Source organism: Neovison vison, chromosome 7 (assembly GCF_020171115.1).
Source record: "Neovison vison isolate M4711 chromosome 7, ASM_NN_V1, whole genome shotgun sequence".
NCBI lineage: Eukaryota > Metazoa > Chordata > Mammalia > Carnivora > Mustelidae > Neogale > Neogale vison.
In genome coordinates, this window is record NC_058097.1 from 96,037,899 (window position 1) to 96,052,721 (window position 14,823).

At 38.2% G+C, this 14,823-nt stretch overlaps 1 protein-coding gene across 6 annotated transcripts in view; it reads right to left on the reverse strand.

Moving 5' to 3' along the window:
• Window positions 1-14,823, reverse strand: part of ATM (ATM serine/threonine kinase) — a 120,716-nt gene that overhangs the window by 46,234 nt on the left and 59,659 nt on the right. For all 6 annotated transcript variants that reach the window (XM_044257704.1, XM_044257705.1, XM_044257706.1 and 3 more), the window contains exons 30-36: window positions 14,144-14,270; window positions 13,504-13,703; window positions 6,469-6,643; window positions 5,748-5,912; window positions 4,803-4,935; window positions 3,360-3,455; window positions 1,265-1,436 (exon numbers count right to left, since the gene is read on the reverse strand). In XM_044257704.1, coding sequence (XP_044113639.1) covers window positions 1,265-1,436; window positions 3,360-3,455; window positions 4,803-4,935; window positions 5,748-5,912; window positions 6,469-6,643; window positions 13,504-13,703; window positions 14,144-14,270 — 1,068 coding nt within the window. The remainder of the gene's footprint in view (window positions 1-1,264; window positions 1,437-3,359; window positions 3,456-4,802; window positions 4,936-5,747; window positions 5,913-6,468; window positions 6,644-13,503; window positions 13,704-14,143; window positions 14,271-14,823) is intronic.

The window sequence follows — 14,823 nt, forward strand, 5'->3', positions numbered from 1 at the left end:
GATAAATGTGAAACAAGCTCCAAAAAATTTTAAATCTAAAATTTTAAATTTATTTTACAGGTTGACCCTTGAAAGAGTTAGGAGCACTGATCTCCACACAGTCAAAATCTGTATTTAAATCCTAACTACCCCAAAACTTAACTACTAATAGCCTGCTGTTGACAGGAAGACATACAGGTAACACAGTCAATTAACAGAGATTTATAAATGTGTTACATACTGTACTTTTACAACAAAATAATCTAGAGAAAAGAAAATGTTTTGAAGAATATAAAAGAGAATATTTTGAGAATATGAGAGAGAAGATACATTTATATACTATACTGTATTTATTGAAAAAAGTCCACATATAAGTGGACCCAGGCAGTTGAAACCTGTGGCATTCAACTATAAAGTGTAAAGGTCAACTGCGTCAGGCAGTTTTTACTTAGGAAATCTTACATCTCTAAATAAAAAGTCAAGGGGCAACTGGGTGGCTCAGTGGGTTATGCTTCTGTCTTCAGCTCAGGTTATGATCTCAAGGTCCTGGGATCGAGCCCCATATCAGGCTCCCTGCTCAATGGGGGAGTCTGTTTCTCCCTCTCCCTCTGCCCCTCCCTGCTTGTGTTCTCTTTTTCTCTCCCTCCCAAATAAAATCCTAAAAAAAAAAAAAAAAAACTTGGTAATTAAAATTCTACAGCAACAAAGCCAAAATTATCAAAAATTTTTAATATTCTTTCAGTAAACCTGAGTTATTTAGCACTACAGGGGGGGAGGGCGGCAAAGGAATAAAAACAGAAGCAATCTCACAGCACCAAACAGAAACGAGGATAGAATCTGCAGCAATTTTATTTGCATAAACAATTAAAATGGGCAAAAGAAAACCCTGTCTGATTACCTTAAGATTTCTGGAGTTATGATGCTTCCTCTCTAGGACTTGTTTTTAAAGGATCAAAATATTCTCAATGAGCACAGTGCCTTTGATTTTGACAAGTGCCCAAAACATCTGCTTTTGCAATTCTCCTATTTTTGATGTGCTGTATCGAACCACCTGGCATTTTCTTATTGTTTGTCCAGTCTACTGTCACTAGAATTCAACATGGACCTTGTCTGGTGTGCTCGTCCGTGAAGCCAGTGCCTGGTACATAGCAGGGCTTCAGGGATTATGGCAACTTGAAGGAGAATGTTTTGGTTTCAGGAGATGTTAATTTCGGTAAAGTATCAATCTCCCTGAGTATCAGATGAAATAGATGCGAGCAGATATACAGGGTCATCCCATACTCACCAATCTTCTATGAGCGTGTTGTTCAGGTAGGTCAGCGTTACGAAGGTCCACTGAAGTTCTTTATCTACAAATAACTCAGGGGCCTTGGTAGAAGATGTATCTCTACTGTGTTGTATAGCTATCGTGGAGAAATCAACAGGACCCACTTCTCCCAGGCAGCTCCCAACAGCCTCTAGATTTAGAAATTCCTTTTCAGTACAGTTGTTGCTAAAAGATCTCCCATAAAAACAAGTTTTCTAATTTCAAAAATACCATGTTTCATCATCCTTCAAGATTTAAGTGGTTTCTCAAAGACTCTGTATAGATTAAAGAAGCTACTATATATTGAAGCATTTTCTTTATATATCCATGCAGGCAAAAGATATTTTCCCCTATAAAATTAGTAACAGAATACAGATAGTAAGGATGAAAGTGTAAAGACAGCTACTGTATGAACTCATCAACAGACTTTAAAGCTGTTAAAACATTTTTGAGGTATTTATATATAAAGTACAGAAATCTTAAATACTCAGTTCAGTGAAAATTCACATACACATTTTTTTCCATCTGTGTTGTCACTACCCAGATGAAGACAGAGCAGTTCCTGTCAGAGAACACCCTGATGGTCTTTCCCAGCTGTGAGGGAATTTAATTAAAATATCCCCAATTTTTTGATAGCTCTCCTTTCAAAAGGTGGAGCCCTAGTTCCTCACCCCGAGTGTGGGGTGTACTTGGTGACTCACTTCTGACAAACAGAGTACTAGGCTTTCACTTCCTTGATTGAACTTATCCCCAAGCACTGGATTCTCCTAGATATTATTATAAACAGAATTATAAACAGAATGAAATTTTCTTTCTAGATTGTTCACTGAGGGTGTATAGAAACACAACTAAATTTTGTGTGTGGATCCTATATCCTGCCATTGTGTCAAATTCATTTATTAGTCTTATTACAGTAGGTTTCTTGTAGATTCTCTGGGATTTTCTAGATATAGCATCATGTCATCCATGACTACAGACAGTTTTATTTCTTTTTTTCCATTCTGGATGCTTTTTCTTTCTTCTTGTTCAACTGCTCTGGCTAGAACCTCCAGGACGACATGGACCAACACTGTTGAAAGCAGGCAACCTGTCTGCTTCCTGACCTGGGGGTGAAAACTTTTGGTCTCTCACTGCTAAGAATGACGAACAACCATCCTAAGATTTTATACTACACAGGAAAGCCGCTCCGGGCTCAAGGAGCAAATCAGGTCTGTCCCTAGAAACGGTTAAACTACAGACAAACATGTGAATTCCTTGTTCAGAGGAAACTTCCAGGTAAGGCTCTTGTTTCGAGTTTCTCGATCTGGGTGCTACATGCACAGGTACTTTCTGCCTGTGAAAACTTCCAAGGTACATACTACTATCTGCATACTTTTCTGCATGTAAAGTATATTTCAGTAAAAAAACTTACAAAATAAAGAAGTCCTCCAGTTATTAGGCTCCCACTGAGAAGACAAGAATGACTCCACTGGAAGAAAGGAGAATCTGTGAAGGACCTTTTACTCCTCCGTTTCTCTTATTTGAAGCACCGTCGTGATGACAACGTCCGGGTGCCTGCATCCAGTGCTCACCAAGTCTAAACACCTCTTCTAGGTGGGACGTGCGGTGACTATTTACCTGACACTAGGACACCCCCCAAATCGTGGTAGGAAAGGGCCCGGATGTGGCTCTCCTATCTGCATTTAATTCACCTAGCCCTCCAAATGCTCGTTCTTACTCTGCCCTATAAAAAAGATCTGTTAGTACTGGTCGGTTATATTCATAAAATATATCAGAAGTCAATTTATTTGCAACCTAATACTACAAATACTTATTTGTGACTTCTCCTAAATTTATAAGATGTTTTTAAGTGAACAGGGATGCACATGTGTAAATCACTAATTTTCACTTTATGCAAATGTTTAAGGAAGGAAAACAGGAAAGAAGGGCTGCTTAGGGACACTTCAACTAAACAGAAATACAACTCAGCTAGCACCTCACGGTGCCCTATTGTCCCAAACTGACAAGCTTTTACTGAATTTGAAAACAGAGATGACAACTCCAACATAAAAACTCAATTAGCCAAATGATTTACCTAAAACCTCCCGCTCCCCAGTGTGGTTCACGGCCATCCGGCATAACTGCAACAAGCTGACAATGAGCTTCACCATGATGCCCTCCTGCGGGTTATCTAGGAGCAGTTTAGAAAAAAATGGTTTCAACTACAATGGAGAAAACATGTTTCCTTACATTTATAGATTAAATTATCTGACTTGAAAACTTTCATAAAGATTTTTTAAAAACATGGTTTTAAAACACAAGCCGGTCAAAAAACATAATGTGACTATATCTGAACTTCCTTGTAAAACAGAACCTTGGCAGTGACAGCAAAGCACTATCTGGCAGACAGAGAAAGAGAAGCTGCGCCAATCAGCCAATACCTTAGCAAAATCACTAAGAGTTAGAAATACGAAAATCATTCAACATTGACCGGCAAGAAACCTGGAAGCACACTCTGGTCTTTAAACCCTAGATTCAGTCTAGACCAGCAATGTCCAACGGAACTTTCCACAACGATAGAAACGTTCTATAATGTGCTCTGTCCAACAGCCACGAGCGTCATTACTCCTGAGAACCTGACATGTGCTAGTACAATAATGAAACTCGATTTTAAATTTTACTGAACTTTAATTCACTGAAATTTAAATATCTAAAAACAGCTAATGGCTATTTTGGACAAGACAGGTCTGGACCAATGAATTACCCAAACACATAAGAACAAAAGAAAGAGGTGATCATCTTTTACACATACATGCACACACCCATCTCAGAACAAAAGCACTATAAACTCTGAGCTCCTATGATCTAGACCAAAATCAGTTTTTAAAAATACTGGGAGAAAAAAACCACCATGGAAATAGGAAATTAATGGGTAAAAGATGAAAATCAAAACGTAATAGAAAAAGTTTCCCCTAAGTACAATACTAAAATAACATAAACTCAAATCAAAGTAACATAAAAATGAATGTTTTCTTAAGAAAAAAAAAAAAAAAACGAATAACATATACAAATGTGTGTCTATAGAAAAGCGGACACACACACATACACATCCACGTTATATGTATGCACAAACATACGAGACTTACATATGTATGTAAGTCTTATATATGTATGCACATACATAGGAGCGCACATTGGAGCAATACCCAAAGATTCCCCATATGCCTGGCCCTAAGGAATTCAAATGTTTCTTTCAGGCACTAGGGAAGTGGTTAACAATGTTTCAAGCAGCAGAGTAACAGGATCATGTCTGGGTTTAGAGAAACCATTCTGGCAGAGGTGTAGCGGATGGATAAAATAGGGTTAATTCAAGGTGAGGAGATCACTCACAATCTCTTTTACATGGAAATGAGAAATGATGAACTACATGATGAGAGTCTAAGGTCAGCCTATGCCAATTAAACAAAGAGTAAGAATTTATAAAAGACTCTCTCCAAAAGAAAGACGCACAAATAACCCACGTCATTAACATCTGTACCCTGAGATGCTCTCATGAGGTCCACCATCTGGTCCTTGTGCTGAGCTAGCTGTCTGCGGAGATCCTTGAGTCCTTCCAGCCTTGTCAAAGGAAGTGCATCGTAAACACTCACAGAGAGAAAATGATTTATTTCCTAAAACAGAAAATTAGTTTAAAATGTAATGTGCTTTTTGGACATGGATGAAGTCGATCAAATAAAACTCAGAGAAAAAAATGAGTACATGTCTTTTACAGACACTGATTCATATCACTATTAATGCCACACGAGGTAGAAATAAATGCCTTCTTCCACTGCAAATCTGCCAATGTTATAATCACTTAAATTTTAACGGGCTCTCTCATGATAACATACTTAAGATTTTAAGATTATAATAGCATCCTTCAAAGGAAAAGCTTATATTTCTACTTATTTAGTACTATAACTCTAGTTTTATATCTTAGTACATTTAACTATATTGTCATATTGATATATAATCAAATACAGCATACGGTATTAAAATTAAAACTTTTATACCAAAAATTACACGCAAACATAAATTTTCAAGTTTATAAAGATTAAAGTAAGATTAAAACTGGAAAAACCCCTTGAAAAGTGAAATATCATCTCTAATTCAAACATTAAGTTGTCCCTCAAAAGATCAGACGGTAATTTTAAGATACTAATAGATCAGATGTATATGAAAATCAAGCATATTTTAGAACAGATTCCTTCATTATTTAATTTCAGATCTTAACCAAGAAACCTTGATAGTTATAATTTTACTGCAATACAGGAGGATATATTAAGATTCAGCTTTTTATTTGTTGAAAGGGGGGCAAATCTTATTTTTTTAAACATAATTTTTTAAAAAGATTCAGTTTTTTACTTTTAGAGAATTGGGAGTTTTCAAAAAGTACTGCTCTCTACCCTAACACAAAATAGTAAGATGACGGAATAATTATTACCTCCAAAAGTGAAAAGGGTCCTTTACTGTATTTAATTTTCTGCTGAGTAATGCGCAAATCCTTAAAGACATCGTGGTCAGGGAAAGGATCTAGAAGTTTAATTGTCATATAGAGGTTTTCATTATCCTTGTTATCTATCACTAAGTATTTCAACAAGTCCAATACCTAAACATAATTTAAAGAAGAAAAAAAAATCAAAATGGAAAAATGATTTAATTGTATTTTAAAGTAAAGCAACCAAAACTACTGTATTAAATAATAAAAACTCTACTGACCCAGCTCAGATAATGTTCTAATTACTTCTACAGTACCACATGTGACTGTCCCTGGGCTTTCAAATGACTGAGCAAGTGTGTAAGGTGCTGCTACAGAATGGGCAGTGGGACAGAAAAGTGCCAGTACCACTGGAACATTCTGTAGACATAATACCTCCTGCACCATCACAGTATGTCGACTGCTGTCCCCGGTTGGTGTCACCTCTACACTTCAACAGAAGACAGAAACTCCTAGGTTATTTGTGAGATCAAAATTACTAAGTGTTCTGTAATTAAAGGATTATAAATATTAATTCACTGAAAATGTTTTTCTAACCATTTTTCCAAGAATATTTTCACTGAAATGACTAATTACACCAAGTAAACATAAAACATTCAGCTCCTTTCAAGAACACTCTGTACCAAGGTTATTTCCCGTATCTCGCGAAGAGGATTGGGGGCAGTACCTGTTCCTGCACCTCCATGTGACCATCCACAAGGGGGATGAGTGTACCAACAATCACGTGAAGATGATTTTCTAGAGCATCCTTACAGGAAGTGACTGCCGTGTGGCAAACCCGGCTTAGCAGGTCACAGCACAGGGAGAAGCTCCGTAACGACACATCCATGAAACGAGAAGGCCTGACACAGGGAGGCAAGTAGTGAGTTCTAGGAAACTACTTGAACATAAGCTCATGGAGAAGTCATTTTTCTTCAGCAGCTTGAATTCTGAAGTGACCAGACATAAAAGTCACTTTTGTATCTAATTCTTTTTTTTTTTTTAAGATTTTATTTTATTTATTTGACAGACAGAGATCGTAAGCAGGCAGAGAAACAGGCAGAGAGAGAGGGGAAATGGGCTTCCCGCTGAGCAGAGAGCCCGACGCAGGGCTCGATCCCAGGACCCTGAGATCAGGACCGGAGGCAGAGGCTTAACCCACTGAGCCACCCAGGCACCCCTGTATCTAATTCTCAATAAAGTTTATAAGCCAGAAAGAAAAGTGACATCAGCAACATGATGGGGTAGATAGCTCCCAGCTCCCCTCCTAAGAGGTATTGAAAAACAGAACTCTGTAGAACATTCTACGGTTTACAGCAATCAAGCAAATGCTAAATTAAAAAGGGGGGGGGACAACTTAAAAACTGTAAGAAAACTGTGGTTTTACTTGTCTTTGCCCCATTACTCCCTCCAAAGCTTGGCAGTTGCCATGAAACCTATGGTCCCCATTCCCAATGTGGGGTCCTGGCTCTTTGCTCTGGAGGGAGCATAGCAGACCACATTTGCAAATTATTGACATCTGTTCTAAATGAGTCTGGGAGCTACCAACTAACATAAGGGGCCAAGCTCTGATTTGTCTAACTTGGATCTCTCCAGGCTGGAAAAGCCATGAGCATTGCTTGAAAACACCACAAAACTTGCCAACTACCCACAGCTGTGAGAAGCAAAAAGTTACTGCTGAGACATACAACAAAATCACACATATATCTGGGAAATTTAGAAAGCCACACACAAATGCCCAGGGTAAGATACTTGCCCAAATATCCCCTGAGAAGACCATAAACTTCCACTCTAGGCTAACCCCTATGTTCAGTGCAAACCTGCCTAAGTGTTGAAGGAGAGTCCTAACACAGAGCCAGTCTGCAAAAATAGGAAAGATTCTCATTCTCTCTTTCACTCACTCACTCCTGGCATTCAAGGAAATCCCCATCAAAATACTCCCTGAATGCAAGTTAAGGACAGTCTTCAGCAGCCACACGTGGCAAGGAACACGGACCCTGCACAAACAGTGGAGCACACTCACCCAACCAATGGACCACCGCAGCCTTCAACGATTAAAAAAAAAGTCAAACCGTGGGGAAGGGGAAAATCTGATTTCCCCAGCTACATAATAAAAGTAAAATATGCAGTTTTCAGGACAAAACAGAGAGCCCAGAAATAAATCCACACTTATATGGTCCAATAATCTATGACAAAGGAGACAAGACCATACAACAGAGAAAAGAAAGTCAACTAACGGTGCTGGGAGATGTGGACGGCTACACGGCAACAACGAAACTAAACCACTGCCTTACAACATATACAAAAATAAACTCAAAATGCATTAAACCTTGGGGTGCCTGGGTGGCTCAGTGGACTGGGGCCTCTACCTTCAGCTCAGGTCATGGTTCCAGGATCCTGGGATCGAGCCCCACGTCGGGCTCTCTGCTCGCAGGGGAGCCTGCTTCCTCCTCTCTCTCTCTCTGCCTGCCTCTCTGCCTACTTGTGATCTCTGTCAAATAAATAAATAAAATCTTTAAGAAAAAAAATGCATTAAACCTTAATGTGAAACCTGAAACCACAGAATTCCTATTAGAAAACACAGACAGTAATTCCTTTGATATCAACCAAAGAAACGTTTTTCTAGATATGCCTCCTCAGGCAAGGGAAAAGCAAAAAACTCCCAAAAAACAAAACAAACAAACAACACACACACACAATCTTTGGGACTATATCAAAGTAAAAAGCTTTTGCACAGCAAAGGAAACCATCAACAAAACAACTAGGCAAGATACAAGATATCTTCAAATGACACCTGTGACAAGGGTTAATATCCAAAATATATAAAGAATTTATACAGGGGCGCATGGGTGGCTCAGTGGGTTAAGCCGCTGCCTTCGGCTCAGGTCATGATCTCAGGGTCCTGGGATCGAGTCCCGCATCGGGCTCTCTGCTCAGCAGGGAGCCTGCTTCCCTCTCTCTCTCTCTGCCTGCCTCTCCATCTACTTGTGATTTCTCTCTGTCAAATAAATAAATAAAATCTTTAAAAAAAAAAAAAAGAATTTATACAACTCAACAATTAAAAAAATAATCTAGGAAATGGGCAGAGTACTTGAATGGACATTTTCCCCAAACAAATGCCCCAAAGACACATGAAAAGATGAAAAGATGCCCAACATCACTCATCATCAGGGAAATGCAAATCAAAAGCACAGTGAGCTATCACCTCACTCCATCAGAATGACTAGTATCAAAAAGACAAGCAACCACAGGTGTTGGCTGGATGTGGAGAAAGGGGAACCCTCGTGCACTGTTGGTGGGAATGCCAGCTGGTGCAGCCACTATGAAGAACGGTCTGGAGGGTCCTCAAAGAAAGTTAAAAATAGAATAACCATATGATCCAATAATTCCATTACTGAGTATTTACCCAAAGATGATGAAAACAATTCAAACTGACATGTAAATCCCTATGTTTACAGCAGCATTTTTTAGAGTGGCCATGGTACAGAAGCAGCCCACGTGTCCAGCGATGGATGAATATGTAAACAAGATAAACACACACACACACACACAGTAGACTACTATTCAGCCATAAAAAAAAACAATGAGATCACGCTATTTGCAAAAGCACGGATGAACCTAGAAGGTATTCTGCTAAGTGAAATAAGTGAAAGACAAATACCACATGATTTCACTCATATACGCAATCTGAGAAACAGAACAAATGAAAAGACAAACTGAACCACAGAGAACTGGTGCCTGCCAAGGGGAAGTAGGTGGCGGGGGTGGGGGGGACGGGGGAAACAGACAAAGGATTAAGAGGATGCTTACATGAGTTATGTATAAAGCTGTTGAATTATTACATTATACACGTGAAACCAATGTAACAAATTTTTAATTAAGGATATTTTTAAGGTAAAAAAAATCCATTATTTCAACACAAATCACACTGCATACGAAGAAACAGGAAAGTAGGAAAGGATGGCCCATTTAAAAAAATAAAATACACGGGCCAAAACAGTCCTGAGGAAGCTCAGAGAACAGAATTACAAGACAAAGACTTCAAACACCTGTTTTAAATATGCTAAAAGAGCTTAGAGACAAATGAAAACAGAAGCACAGCATACCCAAATTTATGGAACACAGCAAAGGCACCTCTGAGAGGAAAATATGGAGCAGTAACCACCTACATTATAAAAGACGACAGGCAGGGTGGTGGGGAGACTACAAAAACACTACCAAACACATGCTTAAAAATTAATAGCAGTCTCTCAAACTCTTCCATGAAACAGAATAGTAGGGAACACCTCCTAACTCATTCCAGGAGGCCAGAAATTCTCTAATACCAAAGAAAACAAATATACCACGGGAAAATCTTAATTCTCAATGTTCCCTAGGAATATAGATTAAGGGGCACCTGGGTGACTCAGTTGGTAAAGCATTTGCCTTCAGCTCAGGTCATGATCCCAGACTTCTAAGATCCAGCCCCACATCTGGGCTCCCTATGCAGTGGGGAGCCTACTTCCTCTCCCTTTCTGCAGCTCCCTGTACTTCTGTGTGCGCTCTCTTTCTGCCAAATAAATAAATAGCATCTTTTAAAAAAAGGAATACAGATTTAAAACTCTTCAAAAAAGTACAAGCAAGCTGAATGTAAGAGCTTATTAAAAGTATTATATACCATGAGCAAGTAGGATTTACCCCAGGAACACAAGAGTGAGCCAACAGAAGAAAATCAATCCATGTAATACACCACATTAATAAAATGAAGAAAAATACATGATCATTTCAATAAACACAGCAAAGGCACTTGACAAAACTCAATCTCCTTTCCCAATAAAAACAGGCAGAAAGACATGGATAGGAACTTATCCAACACAATAAAGATAATTTATGAAAAACCCACAGGCCAACATAATCAATGTTGAGAGAATGGAAGCTTTCCCACTAAAATCAGGAACAAGATAAAGATCCCCACTTTCATCCCTGCTACTCAATACCATTGAACTTCCAGCCAAAGTAATTAGACAAGATTTAAAAGGCATCAAAATCAGAAAAAAAGATTAAAACTATATTCACAGATGACACGATACTATACACATACAAATTCCCAAAGAATCCACAAGGAATCTACTAGTAACAAATAAATTAGCAAAATCGCAAGTCATGAGATTAGCACACAAAAATAAGTTTTAGTTCTGTACATCAGCAATAATCTAAAATGGAAACTAAGAAAGCAATTCCATTTACAATAGCACTCGAAAGAATTAAATACCTGGGAAGAAATTTAACCAAAAATACAAAACTCTTGTACACTGAAAACTGTAAAAGCAAGGATAGAAGAAATTAAACAAGTCCAAATAAATGGAAAGACGTCCCATGTTCATGAATTAGAAGACAAATTGTTGAGATATCAATACTATCCAAATGATCACATACTCAATGCAATTTCATTCAAAATTGCAATAGTCTTTTTTGCATAAATGGAAAAGCTGGTCATTAAATTCATAGGGCATTTGCAAGGTACCCGAAATAGCCAAAACAATCTTGAAAAAGAAGAACAAAATTGGAGGGTACCCACTTCCAGACTTCAAAACTTAGTATGAAGCCACAGTAATCAAAACAGTGTGTTAGGGGCATAAGGGCAAACCAAGGGTATAGAATTGAGAATCCATAGATAAATCCACACATCAATGGCCAAATGAATTTTGACATGTTCATTCAACAGGGAAAAGAAAACACGACAAGTTCATTCAACAGGAAAAGAACAGTCTCCTCAACAAATGGTACTAGAACAACTAGATCTTAAGAATGAAGCTGAACTCCTACTGCATACCATATGTAAAAATTAAAATGGATCGGGCACCTGGGTGGCTCAGTGGGTTAAGCCGCTGCCTTCGGCTCAGGTCATGATCTCAGGGCCCTGGGATCGAGTCCCACATCGGGCTCTCTGCTCAGCAGGGAGCCTGCTTCCCTTCCTCTCTCTCTGCCTACTTGTGATCTATCTCTGTCAAATAAATAAAAATAAAAATAAATAAAAAATAAAAAAAAATTAAAATGGATCAACAATGCAAATATAAAAGCTAAAACTAGAAAACTCAGAATAAAACATAGTGGTAGATCTTCATGAACTTGGATTTGACAATGGATTCTTAAGACATCAAAAGCTTGAAAAACAAACAAAAAAAAACCATAAATCAGACTCCATCAAAATTAAAAATTTTGGGGGCATGTGGGTTGCTCAGTGGGTTAAGCCTCTGCCTTCAGCTCAGGTCATGGTCTCAAGGTCCTGGGATCAAGCCCCACATCAGGCTCTCTGCTCAGCAGGGAACCTGCTTCCCCCCCTCTCTCTGCCTGCCTGTCTCCTTGTGTCCTTCCTCTCTGTCAAATAAATAAATCTTTTAAAAAAAATTTAAAAATTTTTTGCAACAAAAGAAAATTATCAGGGAAGTGAAAAGACAATATACAGAATGAAATAAACTACTTGCAAATCACATAGGCTGATTCACTATCCAGACTATATTTGCAAATCATATAGTAAGAGCTAGATAAGGATATTAAGAAAAGTATGACAAAACAAAATGGAAAAAGATATTCTTTGTCTGCTCTGAAGAATTCACATTTGAGGGCAATGTTATGTACTAATCAGAAAATAAATAATAGAAATATCATCAAAATTAATTCAAAATAATAAAGATGCTTAAACTGAATATATACCCCAAATCTACATTAACTGTGATATTGTGATTTACAGTAAGAAATACATATTTGCCCTTCACCCCTGCTTCCAGCACAAAGCTCCTAAAACTCCAGGAACACCAGTGATGAGGGCAAGCAGAGCGTCTCTAACTTCTGAAAGCACCTAGGTCACCTGAGGAGGGGGGGGGTGCTGGTTGCCTCTATCCACCTTGTGATCAGAGGATTGGAATTCTCGGTCCCACTCCCCGGATCTCTGCGGAGGGGAGTGGGGATGGAGGCTGTGTCAATACCCACTAGCCAGTGCTGCAATCCATCATGTCTCTGCCACAAGGCCTCCAGAAAAACCCGCAAGGACCAGCTTTGGGAGCTTCCAGATCGGTGAACACATGCAGATGTGGGGACAGTGGAGCCCCTGGAGAGCGCAGGGAAGCTCCACCCCCTTCCCTGCTACATCTCTTCATCCTGCTGTGCCTGAGCCACACCCTTTTATAATAAACTGGTAATTCGGTCAGTAAACAGGTTTCCTGAGTTCTGAGAATTTTCTGAGTTTAGCAAATGAATCAGACTCAAGGAGGAGGGTCCCTGGGACCTGCAGCAGAGAGCTGGCTGGTCAGAAGCACAGCTGGTATCTGAAAGAAGGGGGGGCCGGCAGTCTCTCAGGACTGAGCCTTCAGGGCTCTGACACTAAGCAACCATTAGGAGCTGAAATGTAGGACACCCAGCTGGTGTCTGGAGGGATCCCTGCATGTGTGTGTGAGAAACACCATCCTCCCCACATATAGGAATTGGGGACCAGAACTGCTGCAGTGACAAATATATATCAAGCCACTCAAAATTCGTTTATTTTAAAATGTTGAAGACCCTTAGTACTGAATATTTCTAGAGTTGGAGGGACAGGTAATGTAATTTTCAAAAAATATTGGGTATATATATTACAAACCAAAATTAAGCAAGCAATACTCCCTCTTCTACTTTTTGAAACTATAATATTTCAGTTAAGATAAGGTAGAGAAAACAACTTATATATTGGTCTAAATACATTATGTACCTTTTGTTGATATAATGAATCAAAGTATAGATAACATCTCGAAGAACAAAGGCCCAAGCTCCTCCTAAGGCACTTTTAATATCTTTCAGTAATAAAGTAACAAACAGGTGATATATTTTAAGAATTCTGTGCTTTTTATAAACATTATTTGTCTCAGCAGCTTGCTCACAAATGGCTAGAAGAATTTTCTGATAGGAATCCTAGAAAATAAAGACACAATTGATAAAAAACTTATCTAATCATGTATACTCAACTATAATAAATATATTTTCTATTCAAAATATATTACAAAATTCCGTTTTGGTTTGATATTGAAGGCAAATACCACATTAAAAAATAGTACCTTAAACTGTTGTCAATTTACCTAGTTTTCAGAGAGCAAACAGTACTTTTCAAAAATATATACTCCCTAAGTCAATGTATGACTAAAGTATCCTGAAATTCACGCTTCATATGCAACATATTTCAATTAATACTGACAAGTAAAATACCAAGATATAAACTTATAAATGAGTGTTCTTTGATTTATTCAGACAAGTTTTCTATTTTTTTTTTCTTTTAAGGTGTACTTACACAGATTTTCTAGCTGAAAAAGAAAAAAATTCTCTCATCAGTTATTATAATATTAATGTATACTTACAGGGCTTTTGGAAAGAATTTCTAAAATGCTTTTCAGCTTGGTTTTATGGCAATTGCTGATATAGGCAAATGTTGCTTTAATCACATGTGATGGAAAATGAGGTGGATTAGGGGCAGGATCCAAATCCCTACACGTTACAGGAAAAAAAGCAGTCATCATTTTCAGAACAAAATTATTAAAAAAAAAAAAAAAAGATTCTGTTGAAGTTTCAGAAACCAGTGAAGTTTCAGAAAGAAAACTGAGATTATAATAACCCCAGGTTCTTACTGAAACACCAGGCTTTTACTAAAATCACAAATGACTTATCACATTCTATACATTATCAGTCAGAATATCCTAATACTTTTACCCTCCATGACTTAATCTTAAATGATTTAAGAAATCTTTAATGAAGTTAATGGCAGTTCTACACGTGAGCCTTGGTATCACTTTAGCTCTGAATTAAAGCTCTATGCTACTGCTGTAACCATATTAATATTGTGAGCCTGGCGATCAGACACTCTTTATATGAAGTGAAATTATCAAGTGAAATCACTTCAGTAGATACTACTACTCCTTTGTACAGCTAGCACAGTAAGGCACGTACTGAATACAGGGTGCTCTCAAGTAGCTTACACAGGAAACACAGTACGTGCCTAAAAACTGAAAGAGACATCTGAAGGCGTCAACCAATCAATTTC